Below are 18,009 nucleotides of genomic sequence, written 5' to 3'. Positions count from 1 at the left end.
GCGTTGTTATAATAAAACTAGGCTAACTACAGCAATTGTTTTTTTCATATTTTTTTTTAAATGAAAATGTAGGATGCACTGACTAGTGACCTCAAATGGGGCAAGCCAAAAATAAAGTGTTTTTTTTTTTTCCTTTGAGATTTGTTATTTTCTTTTTGCATGGGCAGTCTTCCCAGCTCACTCCAATACATAGTCAAATTTATTTTCAGCATGGGCCACATCAAAGTTTGTTATGACTGAAAATCATGGACGTTTTTTTATCTGCATTGTATTATCAGATACATTTTAATCTTGCTATTTGCATTAGTCGGCCACAAAAATGTGGAGGGCCTGTAACCTAATCTCTCCTGGTCCCCGGACGGTCGGACCTTAAATTTGAAACTAATTGCGGCGTAATTTTTTATTCTGTAATACCTCACCCAACCACTAGACGGCAGTAAAAGCAAAGTACAGTACATCCCAAAAGACCGGGGCAGTGTACAGTAAAATTATTGCTTAACGTCTATTTGACAAATAACAAAATATGCTAAATGAATGTAAGGATGTCACATGACATAAGTAGCAGGCGTTGCATTATAATCGTACCCAGGAAACAATGTATTTATTTTTTCTCCAGGCCTTCACTTGGAGGGGTTGTATTGTTTTACATCAATATGAAGGCATTGCAAAAAAAAAAAGCTGTGTCGCCGCGTGTTTGTGGCCAAAACTCGCTTTCCCAGACTGCTTGCAGGAAGCCGAAACTGGCGGAGAGTTTTCTGAAGTGTGTGTGCCGTTTGAGAGGGGCGGAGACATGGCTGCCCCGCATCCACAAGGAGCTTAGCTGCGCGGAGCTGCCCCAGTGCGGGTACTTGCCGCTACCGGGACAGCAAGGCCTCAAGTTGACGCAAGCTCACGATAGAATTCTCGCTGGGTCGTGATGGGTTCGCGTTATTATTTGCTCACAGAGAAGGCTCGCGCTTCCCGGTAGGCGTGTTTTGTTTTTCCTTTCCTTTTTCCTTTTTCGTATGCTGCGGCACTCGGCAGAATCGTCTGCGGTTATGACTGTGGAAAACAAGTGACCCGCCTAATAAGAGTTCCAAGTGCCTCTGTGTGAGAGAAGCAGGAAACAGCCCCGGGTGTCGACCTCCTTACCCCCGTGAACCCTAACATCGCGTCCCGGCGGGACGCCCGTGAGAAGTGGACATTCCTGTTCGTTTTTCTGCGTCCTCGCTCCTCGTGTCGCCATGGAACAAGTTTGGCTCTTCGGCGCATAGAGACAACCGGGTAATATATATATATATATTTTTAAAGTGGACTTCACAAGCCCTTCGGCACCGCGAGGAACCACCATGAGGAACACAGAGGAGGCGGAGGGCTTGGACGGCGAGGCCTCCAACACCTCCATGATCTCGGGGGCTAGCAGCCCCTACCAGCCCACCACCGAGCCAGTCCACGCGAGGAGCGTTTGGGGGGGCATTCGGTGCGATGTGGACTACCTCAAGTCTTACTTTGGTGTTTTAAAGGCAGTCGAAGTGGTAAGTTAGTTCATATTTTACTTGCACTTGCGTACTATTTGTCCACAAATTAGCCACTAACATATGGTTCACCGTGAGATTTAAACTGCACAGTCTGCGTGTTCAAGAGATGGATTAAATACTCTCAAATAAAGTAGGAAGGGACAGTCTGGTTAGTGTTTTTGTCATGCTGACTGACTTTGTAATTGGCGTTTTATTAATTTGTATTTATTTATTTTACATCCCGCACACGTTGTTGGCTATACATTTTATGATAATTTTCATATTTATAATTCCCTGTTAAAAAAATACAATACACTTCCTGGACACCCCCCCCCCCCCCCCCAAGTGGTGTTTATGCACGTGTTTGAATATGACACTAACCAGAAGGTATCTTGAATCGAATTTTGTACAAAAGATAGGGAAAATGAGTCAAGGAGGTGGTGATAAAGCACATCCCGTCGTTCTTATTGTATGCTGTGGTACAGTGAAGTACTCCCTGGCGATTGTGCGTGAGGAAAACAACAGTGACGTCAGACAACAATGTGTGAATTGAAGGCAGTTGCAAGAAAACACTGAAGTCTTCACTATCCCACTGTGTTGTATTGTTTTCGGTGCAAGTCGCCGGTATCAAGAGGCCCTGCATGTGGTAGTCAAGCTGCATGTTTGTTTGAAAATATGAAAGCGGGCTTTTATTAAGATAATTCTTCCTTAGTGGGAACTAGGGGTGTTAAAAAAAATCGATTCGACAATATATCGCAATGTTACAGCGCGCAATTCTCGAATGGATTCGATATGCGGTCGAATAGATTTTTAAACATCAATTTTTTTATGGGAATATTCAATAAAACATCTTACTTTGGTTTAGGATTTACACATTAAGCATGGAAGAATGTTATATTAATGGAACATTAAGCCTTAATATTTTTATTTCAGTGCTGTTCAAAAATGAATTTTCAGATAAATAAATACATTTTCATACAAATCTTACGGTGTACAAGTTTACTGATTAGTCTTTTCTAAATTTGAGTTTAAAAAAATCGCAATAATCAATTTATAGATTCGTATCGGGATTAATCGGCATCGAATCGAATTGTGACCTATGAATCGTGATACGAATCGAATCGCCAGGTACTAGGCTATTCACACCCATAACGGGAACTGGGAAGGCCATTTTAATAATTGGCGGTGAGTTTGGTCTGTAAAAACTTCCGAACCCTGACCTCAACCCCAGCAAACGTCTTTGGGATGAGGTCCTCTTTTTTTTCCAGTCATAACAAAACAGTGTTCTTCCGAATATAATGAACAGTATTCTTCACATTCTGTTCCGCTTATGTTTACTTTTAAATGGGCCACCTGTGAGTCTTACGGAATCTGAGTTCACGCAACACCACAAAAAAAAAAAGTGTTCACAATTAAACCCAGGCTAATATATCAATGTAAGTTTATGTTTTCTGTGCTCTCGTTACAAACATTCTACCTGAATGACACTTCTGCTTTGATGCGGACTTTTTCCGTTTAAGCTCGTGGTAAAGTATATCTTCTCCACAAACACGGACAGTTGAACTCCATCCAAGTTTGCATTTGGTACGTTAGTGGAAAGCCCGCAAGTCTCACCGCCAGATGGTTTTTCTTCCTTCGCTGGCAGTTTTACTGCTTCATTCCGTAAATGCCCTAAATGGGGTCACGTATTTTATATTCTGTGCCTGATTAAGGTCAAAATAAAGAGATGGGAGGACAAAATCGTGAATGGCCAAACTCTGTCGCTGTCGAAGAGGTTATTGGAGTGTCATCATTGTATTATGTAAATACTGTTTTAAACTGTAGCAAATCAAATTCCCACGGATGGATGATCATGCCGGCCTTCGCCGGACCTCGACGAACTGACAAACTTACTGCACCGTACAGACGGACCGTCCACATCCCCCACCCAACCCCCCCTCCGACCACCCCCCCTTGCGTCACATGAAACCCGACCATGTTTTGTCCTCAACAAAGCCCAACCCAAATTCAGACAGTTCCCCATTCACTGTCGGGAATTTCATGACACTAATCACTCGGCTCGCCGGCATCTTTGAAAACTAAAGTCTCCCCGAACTGAAATACTGGCGCTGAGGTGCTTGTGGACGTAATGAACTTTCCAGATGTCCGCGAGCGCTTCCTGCTTGGGGAGACACCGCGGTCGGTCGCTTCTGCTTGAAATGTTACTTATTCGGCTCTGGGAGGGGAGAAATCAAGAATGTTGCGCATGCATTTTGGGGAGGAATGCATGCCGTCGACTGCGTATTCACCTTTATTCGCTGTGGTGAAATCTAAACTAGCTTTGGTTTCCAGCACACAGACTGTGGCGGTTGCTGTGGCTTTTTTTTTTTTTTTGCACACATTTGCAGTATTTGTGTTTTCTTTGGACAAACAATGGTATCTAAAATAATAGTTATGGTAATCCGAGGTACTGTGCGATTATGTGTTTGCACAAACTGCGTAGGGGTGAAGGTGGGCATCTAATCGTTACTTACAAGATTATCCAATATGGAAGCTTTGTGGCCCCTCCCCTTCTCCTCCTCCTGTTTGGCAGCTCGGCACCTGCGACACGGCGACTTTGGGGGAAGTAATGCTTTTTCTCTCTTAGACGTGACATCAGCCCTAAGCATTTGCAGCCTTGCACTTTTTGTTTGGGTGTAACCTCCTTTTTGGTTGTGTCATAGACAACAACAAAAAAAGTGAATCCAACTTCATGATTCGATCAGTTCCTGTGTTTCCTTCGAGGAGGCGTGTCAGACTTGTTTTTGTCTCGGGGCCACATTGTAGTTTGGGTTTCCTTCGAAAGGGCCGTTATGATACTTTTGCGATTGCTTCGAATTACAATTACAACAACAAAATGATGAATGAGGAGTTTCGAGATCAGGAGTTTGTTCATATATTAGACCGATTATCGGCGCTGATATTGGGCATTTTATTTTGACAAATATCGGTATCAAAATCTGACGTCTGATAAAAGGTAAATCTAAAATCAGTTAACTTTATAATAGATGCTGCTGACCCTGGGAACATTTTGTTTTTTGTTCAACATTATAATAAAGACATATTTTAAAATGTGGGCAAAAAATACATTTACTGTAGAAAACTATAGTATTTACTTGTTTAAGTTTCCATTTAACTTAAGGCATACTGATAACCTTGGGAGCTCGCTGAACATTTTGTTAGAAATGTAAAAGGATGTCGATTGTCTTAAGATTAAACAAACAAACAAAAACGTCTACATTTTGTAAAGTCTGAAAATTTGTTCAGTCAAAATTGGCATCTAAAAAAAATTGACACTAATTTTTTTTTCCCCTCTTTTGACTGAAAATGAATATTGGCTCCAAATATCGGTTATCGGCCTCTTTGACTATTAACTCATTCACTGCCATTGACGGCTATAGACGTCAACAATTTATTGGAACTATTTCTATTAGTTTCACATTTTTTGGAGTGTGACGACCATTCATTTTTTTATTGTACATTTAGAACAGATATAAAATGTGTAATTAATCGTGATTTAACTATTGAAGTCATGCGATTAATTACAATAAAAAAATAATAATTGTCTGACGCCCCTAATTTTTTATTATCTTTCCCTTTCTTTCTTTTTTATTAAGGGCATCAGGCGATTACTTTTTTTTAATTGTAATTAATCACATCACTTCATGAGTTAACTCACGATTAATCACAAATTTTATATCTGTTCTAAACGTACAAAAAAAATTTTAGGTTTTCATACTCTTGTTAACAAAAGCGGAAACAAATCTGAAACTAATAGAAACAGTTCAAGTGAATTTTTTACGTCTATAGCCGTTAATGGCAGTGAATGAGTTCATGTTCGGTATCGGCCATGAAAAAAACCCATATCGGTCTATATCTTAAACGTTACATTTAAAATAAATGTAATGCTGGCAACCAAAAATGCTTGCAGTATTCCAGCGTTTTTAAAAGTGAAGGTAATTTGTTATTTCTGTATTTTTGCAAGAAAAAGTCAATGAATACATTTTCCTTTGGCAAGCCACATAAAATGATGTGGCGGCCTCGACTTGGCCCCCAGGCCCTGTGTTTGACACCTTAGAACTGTTCTTGTCATTTTTAATTTACCACACGCATGATTGCTGCTTAACCTTTATTAAACATTAAACATAAGTTTGTCGTTATACAACAGCAGACTTTGGTGGAGGCGGGACTTTGCGTTGATGTTTTTCTTGGTTCGGTTGAGTCTCTGGGATTTGGACCACACTCAGCCAGTCGGTAATCTGCATGCGGTTTTGCCGTGCCTCGGATGGCAAAAGAATACCTAAATAGCGGAATTCCTCCCATACTGTGGTTTGTTGATGACTTGGCTGGCGGAAGGCGTCCACGCTGGCTGCCAGGAGTGGACTCGTGAGATGGGTTCACGGCCTCGGGTCTAGTCATAAGACAATCTCTTCATCATCAAAGACAGCCCACAATTTCTGCACAAACATTCACAAATGGAAAAAAGGTGGAGTCCCATTAATGCTGAAAAGAAAATAATAGCATTTTTTTGATCTGTTATGTACTACACTGGGTTGCCTTAAAAAAAAAAAATATGGCGCATACTACAGCAGAGCACACACACTCATTGTTAGTTTTGTTCGACTGTTAGCTAGAATTCCATTTTTAGTTTTCATAGCAAAGCTGTACATCGCCTTCTGAAGTTCTGTACAAACATGACCTTGATATGAAATTGAATGCTAACTAGCCAGTCAGTACGGGTACAAACATGGTTAGCCAATGAGAACGCGCACATTTGCGAAGAATGTGTAACGTTGGGTGACCAACGGTTTTGGAACAGACCTTCTTGAGTACTGATTAATGCGACTGGCTACCAGTTTGATACGCAATTCTGAAGTAATACATTTACTCAAGTTATTTGGTGGTAAATCATCTCCTTAGCGTCATTGCACATGCTAGCTTTTCTCCACGGGTACGAGGGATGTAGCAATTCACTCAAGCTCGATTCGATTTTTCCATGATCAATATCCGATTTTCGATACATTTTTTATTTTTTTACAAAATGACTAATTTTTACGGAAGCGTATTGCATTCACTTAAAAAAACAACAATTTTTCTGACAAATTTTTGGGGGGAGCTTTGTTTTTTTGAGTATTTTTATTTTCTGTTTTTCTGAATATTTTTTTTCTGTCCCAAAAATATTCCGATAAACAGGCTGAAAAAAAATACTCAGAAAAACAGGGAAAATGAATATTCTGAGAAGCAGAGCTGGTGTTCTTTTTTTTTTCCGGAGTAATTTTTTTTTTACCTCTGAACTCCAAGCGACTTGTTGCAGACTCGCTAATAGCAGAAGCGGACACTTTCCCGCATACCTTCAGATACAATAGGATGGTCATGTTTACTTACTGGCTCTCAACAAAGGAATGAATGTGTATTCTGTATTGTGGTTTGTTCTTTAATCTATGAGGGAAAACACCTTTAGAAAAAAATATTCAGAAAAACTGTTTTTTTTTTTAAATAGAAAAACAGGAACATATATTTTTTTTAACAGAAAAAAATTGCTAAAAAAACAGGGGAAAATATTTTAAAAAACAGAAAAAAATACTCAAAAAAAAACAAAACTCCCCCCAAAAATTACTCAGAAAAACAGGACTTTTTTTCCCCTTCAAGTGAATGCAATACGCTTCCGTACATTTTGATAGTATGAAGAAAGAAGCTCCAGAAGCTTTATTGAGGATTCGTGTTGATTCTTTTACTTCCTTTGTCTGTTCAACAAATGTAACAATTAGCCCCTCTACTGGACTAATAAGACACATACATCAGTGACACGTATTTCACCGCGAGTGTAATTCATCTGACAGAGCGGCCACAGGAGAGCTACACAGAGACGATAAAGTGCCTCATTAAGTAAACGAGGAGCTACTTACAAAACTTTAAACATTACATTAATTACTTACAAAGATCTAACCACGTTTTTTCTGGCGTCTACAAAGACTCGCCAAACAATACCAGATATCCGCAAAACGTGTCCGTCTCCAAAAAGGGTCCGGCTAGAAGCAATAAATACTGCGCAACGCATAGCAATTAACTCATTCACTGCCATTGACGGCTATAAATGTCAAAAATTCATTTGAACTATTTCTATTTGTTTTAAAAAAATATCCACTTTTGTTAACAAGAGTATGAAAACCTAGAAAAAAAATATTGTACATTTAGAACAGATATAAAATTTGTGATTAATCGTGAGTTAACTAGTGAAGTCATGCGATTAATTACAATTTAAAAAATGTAATCGCCTGGCGAGATGATTATTAAAATTAGGGGTGTCAGGCGATTAAAAATTTTAATCGTAATTAATCGCATGACTCCAATAGTTAACACGAATATGCACAAATTTTATATCTGTTCTAAATGTACAATAAAAAAATTCTAGGTTTTCATACTCTTGTTAACAAAAAATGTTAATCTAATAGAAATAGTTCAAATGATTTTTTGACGTTTATAACCGTCAATGGCAGTGAACGAGTTAACATGGCAATGCAAATCGATACTTTTTTTTTTTTCCATCAATGCATATTTTAAGCAGTTTACATCAATGTAAAAATCGGTTTTCCACTAACGGGTACCAATGAAGGCGTGCTTTAAAAAAGAAGATCAACAAAAAAGGATGTGACGCTTCTCTGAAGTTTTATTATGCATCTTGACATCGCCCATCCATTGTGAAGATGCTTACAACGGTCCCTCTCCTTGCATCTGTCTCCTTTTAGGTCCTGTCCCTGATTGGCTTCATCTGCATAGAAACCATCATGATGTGTTCCCCATGCAGCGGCGTCTACTTCTTCGAGTTTGTCAGCTGCACTGCCTTTGTGGTCACCGGCACGCTCTTGGTGATTTTCTTTCTCAACCTGCACACCAAGGTGCCCCACATCAACTGGAACCTGACGGTTGGTACAAAAGTCAGCAAAGGTGTCACAAAGTGTTAAAAGCTGTAACTGCTCGTTTGTTTTTAGGCGTAATCGTGCCACATTGGGATACATTATGCTTCATCTTGTTCCTCCATCTTAGCATGGAAGTCGGTTCGGTGGGAGGCCCGAGAGCTCCGCGATAGTGGGGTTTCCTTCCACCCATTTTTATTCAAATTTTCAAGAAATGCGAAAATAAAACTGATTAGTCAGGTTTCCGTCCAATTGTTTCGAATTTTTAGAGCGAATTGACTGAGAATGCGCAAAACGGGCATGTGACTTATGTCCGTTTCCATCTGTTCTTCTTTTGCAAATATTGAGAGGCGACTCCGCCGCTGTAGGTGGCGGTATACGCCATGGAGATGGGATCTACCAGTAATTTAAAAGAAGAAGAAAAACAGGAAGTGACTGCGCCGCGCGACGACGTCGTATGAGTTTGCTTTTGTAATTCTTGATAAACTGGAGCGTTTCTTTGCTGTTTTTCATCTAAAATTGCATTAAAATTCACTTATTTGATTCCAAGTTTTATTTTCGCATTTCTTGAAAAGTCAAATAAAAATGGGTGGATGGAAACCCGACTATTGAAATTCGAAAAATGGCCCAAAAGTGGCAGCAGGTGGATTTTGAAGCGTATCTAAAAAAAGAAAATGCCAGTTTCGGCTACGCAAACAGGTTTTGCGAATAACCGCTGACAAGCAATGTCGGACGATAAAGTAAGGTATTTTTGGGGGGGGGGGGGGCGAAACGGAAATCTTTTTGGAATTAATTAAAGAAACTAATATTAACTCGTTCACTGCCATTGACGGCTATAGAGGTCAAAAATTCATTTGAACTAGTTCTGTTAGTTTAGCCCTTTTTTCCACTTTTGTTAACAGGAGTATGAAATCCTAGAATTTAGAACAGATATAAAATTTGTGATTAATCGGGAGTTAACTATTGAAGTCATGCGATTAATGACAATTACAAATTTTAATCGCCTGGCGCCCCAAATTTCTTATAACCTTTATTTAAAAAAAAAAAAAGATAATTTTTTTTAAAAATATCTATGTTTCTATACTCTTTTTAACAAAAGTGAAAAAAAAGTTCAACTAATAGTATATGATATAATAAAAGGATTTTTTTTTACGTTTATAGCCGTCAATGGCAGTGAATGAGTTAATGCTATTTTAGATGGAAAACACGACACGAGTTTATCACGAATTACAAAAGCAAATTCATACGACGTCATCGCGCGGCGCAGTCACTTCCTGTTTTTCTTCTTCTTCTAAATCATTGGTGGATCCCATCTCTATGGCGTATACCGCCCCCTACAGCAGCGGAGTCCCCTCTCAATATTCGCAAAAAAAGAACAGATGGAAACGAACATAAGTCGCATGTCCGTTTTGCGCATTTTCAGTCAATTCGCTTGAAAAATTCGAAACAAACCTTGACAAGTGTTACTCGAACGTGCAGTGTCGGCTGTAACCAAATGAGCCGGTTGGGTTTTCTTGACACTCCTTTGCTTGCCTTTTTACTATTTGCCTAAACACACAAGATGGTGTTGTGTGAGCAGCAGGGAGTGGAAAACATGTCATCGTCGAACGACGGACGTTGAATCCAACTGTAGCTATCGGGTTGCCTTAAAGCTTCGTTGGCGCGCCTCAAGCAAGGAAAAAATGCTGTCCGTTTGTCCTAAATGCCAGTTTTGGAGTGACTGCAGGCAGATTTAGAGAAATAGGCAACGTACCTGTGACCAGCAGCATGTTTCATTTTCATTTCTCATTCTTCAGTTTCCTTTTCTGCTCTGCTTTACTGGACTGTGCGGTTGCAACTTAATGCGTTTTCCGCTCACCGTCCCGACGAGAACTGACGAATCAGCATGATTTATTCATCCGCCGTTGGCCTTTTTGTGTGCTTAAAGATTTGTTGCTATTCTGTTTTACATTGTAACCGTGTTCGTGGAAAGAGGAAATCGTCTTTTGTTCTACATTTTATTCACATTGATGCTCTTTTTTTTTTGTGCTTCTTTCCCCCTTTGCTCCTTTCAAACGACTGCCGCCATTGCAGTGACTGAGCAAGTTGTGCACGAGGGATTTGATCATGTGATTACGTGCTATGTGACTCCGTCTCCTCAATTTCACCCTATGGTGGCTTTGGAAGTGCTTCTGGGAATAGTTTTGTTCCTAACCCCCCCCCCCCCCCCCCCCCCAACACACACACTGTGGAAATAACAGCACACACCACACAATGGTTGTGACTTGCTTTGGACAAATGTGCTTCATTTGCACAAATAATGGCAGCTGATGTAAAGTATCAATTAAATCGGGAATTTAGGGCACGACACTGAGGGGAATAATAAGTGAAAAAAATTAAAATAAACAATGTCAGTGTTGTACCAGTTTGCACAAGATTATTGTTAAAGTGCAACAATGTATAATGATATACAAAAGAGAACACAAATTGAACCTAATCTATCGCCAAACCACAAATCCGTTTGCCTTCCTTCGATATTAATCACACACACACACAAAAAAAAATAAAAATAGAAACTCCAGCTCTAAAATATTTACATTTTTAAACATATGTTTTAGGGGTGTACAAAAAAAAAATTGATTCTCATAAGAATGCCGATTCTCATTTAGTACGATTCAGAATCGATTTTAAATGTCCCAAAATCGATTTTATTTACATGATTTTATACTGTCTTGCCTTTGTCTGTGTGTGCCTTTATTTGGAACGCGGTTCATGTTGTACCCGGTTTGGCCACTGAGGGGCAGCGTGGTGCCACGCGGTCTAATACACTGTTAAGTTGTAGCCACATTAGAGAGTAGAAGGACAAAGTCACGATCAAGTTATTCCAATAAAAGTTGTTTTTTTGCAATGTGGAGTTGTTCTTTTGAGTGATAAAAGTGCCGCTAATAAGCGAGTAGATCGTTACAATTCCTTGCACATCTATAGATTGAAGCAAAAATCATTGTCAATGAAATCATTTTGAACCGAAAATCGCTCTTAATCGAAAATCGATTCTGAATCGAATCGCAGGCCCAAAAATCGGAATTGAATCGAATCGTGAGACGTTCAAAGATTCCCACCCCTTATATGTTTATTGCACAACTTTTAGGGTTTGTAAAATATTGGAGTTAAGAAAAAAATCTTACTCAATAGACATCTTTGTTTTAAAACTCTAACAAAAAAGTTCAGGCATCTCTTAGGGGCAAGTAGCATGTCTCCAAAAGTTCAATAAAAAATTAAGGAAATAGCTCCCTCTTGTTTTCTACAATATTAAAAATTTAAACAAAAAAAAACAGAAGGTGCAGAGAGTTCCCAGGGTCAGCAGCATCTCTGAACATTTAAATACTCTACTTTCTATTATCGGCCGTGTGATTGTTCAAAATGGCCGATGCCGATATTCGTCAAAATGCTGAATATCGGCGCCGATAATTGACCCAGCCGATAATCGGTCTATTCCTAATTAATTTATTTCTTTGTTGTTCCACACACACACACACCTCGCTCCCTCCACTGTTTTTTTTCTTTTTGTGAATGAAACATTTTTAGGGTCAGCCACGATTGGAGTGCGCATTTTATGGTGTTTACATGCATTTTTATATGGCTGCTTTCAATTGCTTCAATGCAACGGTCCCCCTTTTTTTTCTTTTCACTTTTTTTTCTTTTCTTTTTTTTTTATAGTTCTTGTCGAGGCGCTGACTGAGATCGGGCCAAGACTCGAACCAGAGAGCCGGCAGTCTGGTCTGGTGTTATTTAGGGTTTTACAGGGTGTCGGCTGGGTGAAAACATGCAATGTGTGAGACTGAACTGACTGGATGTGTGATGAGACGCGACCCTCAAAAATTCAACCAAATCCTGTTCAACTGGTTGCGTGTCAGATGAAACCGCGCGCGTGTCGGAATATAGCCTCAGTGGGCGTGCCCCGGATTAACGTTTTGCTTTTCCCGTCATTGCGGTTCAGTAATATGCGGTGCTGCTAATTAACCTCCTTGATGTGACTTTATTGCGACCGTTTCGTTCATTGTGTGAATCTCGTGTGTCACATGACACCCCCCCCCCCCCAAAAAAAGGAAAAATACATGCCTGTAATAATTGAAATCATGCGTCCCAGCGTGATGGGCAAGCCTCAGTCGCACTGTGATGGGATTATTAACCCTTCATGAACTGTCTTAAAACAGCAACAGAACTCATGTAGAAAGTAGCAGCTCTCATTTTTGTCTGCTTTGGGGGGGGGCAGGAGGGGGGGGTCCATGTCTTTGAACTATGCACTTCCTGCAGGTTTAAACGGGCTATAATTAAACAACAGGGATGCAGTCTGAGTGGTTATTAGTGCAAACCAAATTGTTCTTGTTGGGTTTTTTTCAGTTGCAGGCAAAAAGCAAAGGCCTCATTCGCTATGTGTGTGTTTTTGTGTGTTCCTGCAGGATTTGGGCAACACGGCAGCCAGCACCTTCCTCTTCTTTTTGTCATCTCTCGTGCTTGCGTGCATAAACCACAACACTGGAGCTGAAATAGCCGCAGTGGTGAGTAAGCGGGCACAGGCTGATTGTTCAGTTTATTCGCAGAGCAAATCCATCGTCCGCATTGAAAAGAACTGAAATGTGCCATTGATATACATTTTTGTGTAACCTGTAAAGACATTAGCACTGTATTGTATAGAAACTAGGGGTGTCAAAATGAGTGCGTTAATGATTTTTTTTTTTTAGCGCGATTCATGACAGCCCCTTACTTGGAAAGTCTGTACTGGGGGGAATTCCAGTCACAATGCAGCAGACACGTCCACGGCAAAATTTAGTAGTAAGAAATTGAATAATAATGCATATATTTGTGGAGACTGGGGTCAAGTTGTTTTTTAAAAAATGTGCAGAATTTCACAAGTTACTTCATGTTAACTCATTCACTGCCATTGACGGTTATAGACGTCAAAAATTCTTTTGAACTATTATCAGTTTGACACTTTTTCCACTTTTATTAAGAGTAAGTAGGAAAACCTAAAAAAAATTATTGTACATTTAGAACAGATTTTTTTTCCACTTTTGTCAACAAGAGTATGAAAACCTAGATATTTTTTTAGAACAGATATAAAAATTGTGATTAATCATGAGTTAACTCATGAAGTCATGCGATTAAATAATCGCCTGAAAGCCCCTAATTTTTAATAATCTTTTTTTTAACCACGTCAGGCGATTATTTTTTAAAAAATTGTAATTAATCGCATTACCTCAATAGTTAACTCACGATTAATCACAATTTTTATATCTGTTCTAAATGTACAATATTTTTTTTTCTAGGTTTTCATACTCTTGTTAACAAAAGTGGAAAAAAAATTAAACTAATAGAAATAGTTCAAATGAATTTTTGACGTCTATAGCCGTCAATGGCAGTGAATGAGTTAAGATTAAATTAATTAGAACATGAAGCAACTCATGGACTCTTGTTCATTTTGTTCACCAGAAATTACAAATGGTCCCCATTTCCCGCAAATATTTATTATTTATAAATTTTGTGTTGTAGTGACGCCGCTGCACAACGTATGCCTTTTACTACCGTTTCACATCGTCATTAGTGACGCAGCTACAGCAGCAAATGAGCCAAATATAAAAGCGATGATATTAGCTCAATGCTAACTGCTAACCAGCAGCCTACCAAGTGCACCACTGTAACTTTCTCTAAAGATGTATTGACTGCTTTTATTGAGTGTAAATACTGTAGCTACTCTGTGTAGTATATTTTTTCTTTTTTTTTTCCAAAAGTGCAAGAATCGAACCGCCTCCCCGTGTAACGTTCATCAGTTTCACCACAACAATCGCGAATTGTTGCTCACTTCCCCCTTTCCTCTTGTGCGCAGACATTTGGCTTCCTGGCAACAGGTGTGTACGGCCTCAACACTTTCCTGGCGCTACGGCGGTGGCGCCGCGGCAACGGCGCCCAGAGAGCGGCTCAGAGCAGCGAGTACATGCGAGCGCGCACGGCCTCCCGCGGGGAAACGGAAGCGCGGCCCGAACTGGCGTGAATGCAAATCACGTGACTGGCAGCTGACGGAGAGGCGCAAGCACCTCGAGTGGAAACGGCCGCGTCCACTTTGCAACATTTGGGGCTGCGCTTTCCCGAGCCACAGATGCGCTCGCCGCTTTTTGTTTACCAGGAATCCGATCTGAACATTCCACAGTAAAGAGGCTCGTTGAAGGAATGGAAAGAGTCAAGAAGTCGTCGTCGCGTCTGAATTGAGGTTCACGTCACTACTTTTGCTGAAGAACTCGTAATATGTTACTACGGAACTTGACCATTCCTTTCTCTACTGACACCAGCTGTCGGCCGGACAAGACTGATTATTTAAACGCTTAAAAGATTACTTACGCTGATTTGACTTTATTTCTTTTGTCTTGATGAACTGCCGTTTTTTTAATCTGTGATGTTTAGCCACTAAAAGAACTTTGCTGCGTGCAATCATTTGATTTGATTAGCTTCGAGTAATTCTCTGCATTTATACTTACATGAAGGTTATTATTGCCAGTACAATGTGTCTTAATCCATTCAATTAGTTTGATGTCAACACTGTGAGTAAATACCACGAGACAAGAATGCTCGATTTTGTTTTTGTCTTCTCTTTTGCACGTCAACCGCTTCGCTAAGTGATGATGACATACAGTAGATCTTGTTAAAACCACACACGGTGGTGTAGCACATCGTCGCGTAAGCCCCTCAGCCTGTGCTGCATCTCAGGTGTTGGCACACCTTGTTCCGTTTTGACATTTGCGTGACAATCTATGTAAGCACTTCTCATGTCGTAGGTCTATCACAGAGGTTTGCTTTATTATTTGTTTTAGTTTCTCCGATGCTGTGTGAATTTTTTTTTTCTCTCTCTTCAGTTTTCAGTATTATTCTCTTAAAAAAATATACATTTATAATCGGTGTATAATCAAACCTCAGTCATTCCTCTTGGTTATAACAATCCAATCATTTCTTGACACTCCATTCATGCTTTTAGGTCAAAGTGGAGCCGAGAGTGAATGAATTGTACTCGAGGCTGCACAAAGCCCTGCTTCAAAATACTTTACTGGATAGATTGTATGGTTGCTATTTAGCGCCACCTTGTGGTCTTTTTCTAAAATGTACTTCAGCAAATTTATGACCAATCCACAACTGTTGCTTAAAAAAAAAACTGTACTCAACCATTCCACTCCATTTTTATTCAAGCATACACAGTATACTATAAATACAGCGAAAATCACTTCAGGTATTTATTATGCAATGCTTTTATGTTAATTGTTATTAAACCAACTGAACCAAAGACTGGCTGGATTTTTCACGGTTGCGTATGTCGAGGCTATAGATGTTATTTACATAAACGTGGTCAACTTAATACTTAAAACCACTCAGCCGGATGGCCAATTCAAATACTATAGTGGGTGAAAAATATATAATGAAATATCTAGAACACCATGTTTGCTTATTGAAAAAATAAAGAACTGTAAATCACATACAAAAATAAAGACAAGTGTTTTTTGTAATTAAGGTATTTTGAATAACGTTCAGTCAATTTGGATTCAACAGAATCTTTTTTTTTTTTTGTTCCCAGATTGCTCTTCAAATGTAGAAGCGTCGTTCCATTTGAGTGCAACGTTGCTTTGCTGAAACATGTCCCTTTGTGACCAACACACCTGCCGGGAAATAAAAAGGAACATAAATATGAATTCATTTGCATCTAATTACAGTGCACCGTGCCCCCCATTTTTAAGGGTGATGTAAGGTATGTTTGAAAAATAATATTGAAGTGTTTTGGGATCATAGTTTGGAGTATTTTTAGGATTTACGGCCACTACAGGGATCACTGTATATTATTTATTGGAACATCATGTATCACACATCCTTACCTGCAGTTTGATCGTCGTGCGTGGTTTTGACTGAAGACTTTGGACGTGTCCTCTTCTTTGGGCCAGGGGTGACTTCAGCAGGCCACTTGTTACCAGAGCCAACGCCCTGTTCAGCCTCCGCAGTCTCCTCATTTGCTGTTATAAAATAAAACATTAAAAGCAACATTAATAAAAGAACCAAATTTAAGCTTAATGGGATCTTCAAAAGGCTGATTTCCTTTGTTGAGAGGTCAAACTTCCTCAAATAAGAGTTGAAATCTCAGATTATATCCTTACTTTCTACTGGAATTAATTTTCACCATTTCTTTAAAGTCTGATTTTAATATATTTTTCCTAAGGTACTGGTTTCTATGGAAAAATTCAGTAATATTTAACTTCTGATCCTAATGTCGCCCCTGGATGGGATTATAATCACTACAGTAGATACAATTAAAAATACAAACGAGACTGTCCACTCAATCCAGGCGAATTGAGGAATTCCACTTATGGACAATTTCGAACTTGCATCACAATTACGTCACAAGTTAAAATGGCGGTATTTTGGGGTCACTCATTAAAAAAACATTAGACTTTAAATCGTTGTAATATAATTTGTGAGGATTATTTTTGATTTCAAAATGTGATAAATAATGTCATTTGACTACTATAATAAATCTGCCTGGTTTGTTATGCTAGCCACAGGCAAAAGTAATATAACACGCCGTTTGGTGCTTTGCATTGCGGAAATATAAAAAATGCCCGGATGATATAGAATCATACAGAATTTATAAAGTATATCTATACTACAGTAAAAGTAGCCTAAACTATTACTTTATATTTTACAACATAAAGATGCCGAACAAATATAAATGATGCAAATGGACTGTTTTGTTGTCCGGGGGAAGCAAGTTTTTCTAAAATGGACGTTGATGTAATTTGTTAGCTGCTAAGCTAGCTAACTCAGATACCGTTACGAATAACGGCTTTTGTCTTCTTTTTTTTCTGTGAACACACCATGAATAATTTACTTTTTAATAACAAATTGCACATACCCACAGTGGTAGAAAAAGTCTTCTTGGCCCAGGTGGACTCGTGGTAAAACGCAGCGATGCTTTGCACCGGATTTTTCTCCCACTGCAACCTGCCGGGCAGCGGCGTCTCGGTCTCGAAGACGAAGTTCCAACGCTTGGTGACGTCCTGGCTAATTTGGTGGAGCTTCTGTTCTAACTCTCGGTCGACATGGTCGTGGTCCACGGTGCCAAACAGACGTTTGCGGACCAACTTTGTAGGCACCACGTCGTCCATCGTTGTCATAGTGGAGGAAACCCTTCTGGAAAGTTCCCGCTTGAATGTGACGAGTTGAGGTGCCCCGCATCGGCGCTGGTCGCAAAGAACGCGATTGGCTGTGGCATTGACGTCATAGCGATCAAAGGAGATTTAGCCAAATCAGCATGCTAACAACACCAGATAAATTTAGATCGTTTATTTAGTTGTTTTTTTTCTCCACAGTAAATTCGATTTATTAAAAACAAAAAAAGAGTAGCTCACGTTTGATGCTCTGTATGAGGGAATTTAAGATGAGAATATGGGTCCATTTATTTATTTTTTTGGCCACCTGTCATTTCTGCTAGGTAACAAGCTAAAATAATGTCTGGGAAAAATAATAATTTGAACCCTCCACTACACCCAACTCAATTTTAAAAAATAGGTACA

At 39.4% G+C, this 18,009-nt stretch overlaps 2 protein-coding genes and 1 long non-coding RNA gene across 3 annotated transcripts; 1 reads left to right on the top strand and 2 right to left on the bottom strand.

Moving 5' to 3' along the window:
- Positions 1 to 761: 761 nt before the first annotated feature.
- On the top strand, positions 762 to 15,734 carry cmtm4 (CKLF-like MARVEL transmembrane domain containing 4). Its single transcript, XM_086072311.1, has 4 exons — positions 762 to 1,514; positions 8,261 to 8,437; positions 12,868 to 12,966; positions 14,292 to 15,734. The coding sequence occupies exons 1-4, from the start codon at positions 1,329 to 1,331 to the stop codon at positions 14,454 to 14,456; spliced, it is 627 nt and encodes a 208-aa protein (XP_085928437.1). The 5' UTR covers positions 762 to 1,328; the 3' UTR covers positions 14,457 to 15,734.
- On the bottom strand, positions 5,630 to 10,282 carry LOC147176720 (uncharacterized). Its single transcript, XR_015094455.1, has 2 exons — positions 10,182 to 10,282; positions 5,630 to 5,971 (listed from the first exon to the last, which is right to left on the bottom strand). It is a non-coding gene; the product is annotated as an uncharacterized LOC147176720 (long non-coding RNA).
- LOC147176718 (uncharacterized) lies at positions 15,619 to 17,673 on the bottom strand. Its single transcript, XM_086072313.1, has 3 exons — positions 17,349 to 17,673; positions 16,318 to 16,452; positions 15,619 to 16,104 (listed from the first exon to the last, which is right to left on the bottom strand). The coding sequence occupies exons 1-3, from the start codon at positions 17,608 to 17,610 to the stop codon at positions 16,031 to 16,033; spliced, it is 471 nt and encodes a 156-aa protein (XP_085928439.1). The 5' UTR covers positions 17,611 to 17,673; the 3' UTR covers positions 15,619 to 16,030.
- Positions 17,674 to 18,009: the final 336 nt, after the last annotated feature.

Source organism: Leptonotus elevatus, chromosome 3 (assembly GCF_054856555.1).
Source record: "Leptonotus elevatus isolate MCC_2025b chromosome 3, RoL_Lele_1.0, whole genome shotgun sequence".
Classification (NCBI taxonomy): Eukaryota; Metazoa; Chordata; class Actinopteri; order Syngnathiformes; family Syngnathidae; genus Leptonotus; species Leptonotus elevatus.
This window is presented reverse-complemented; position numbering and strand designations above follow the sequence as displayed.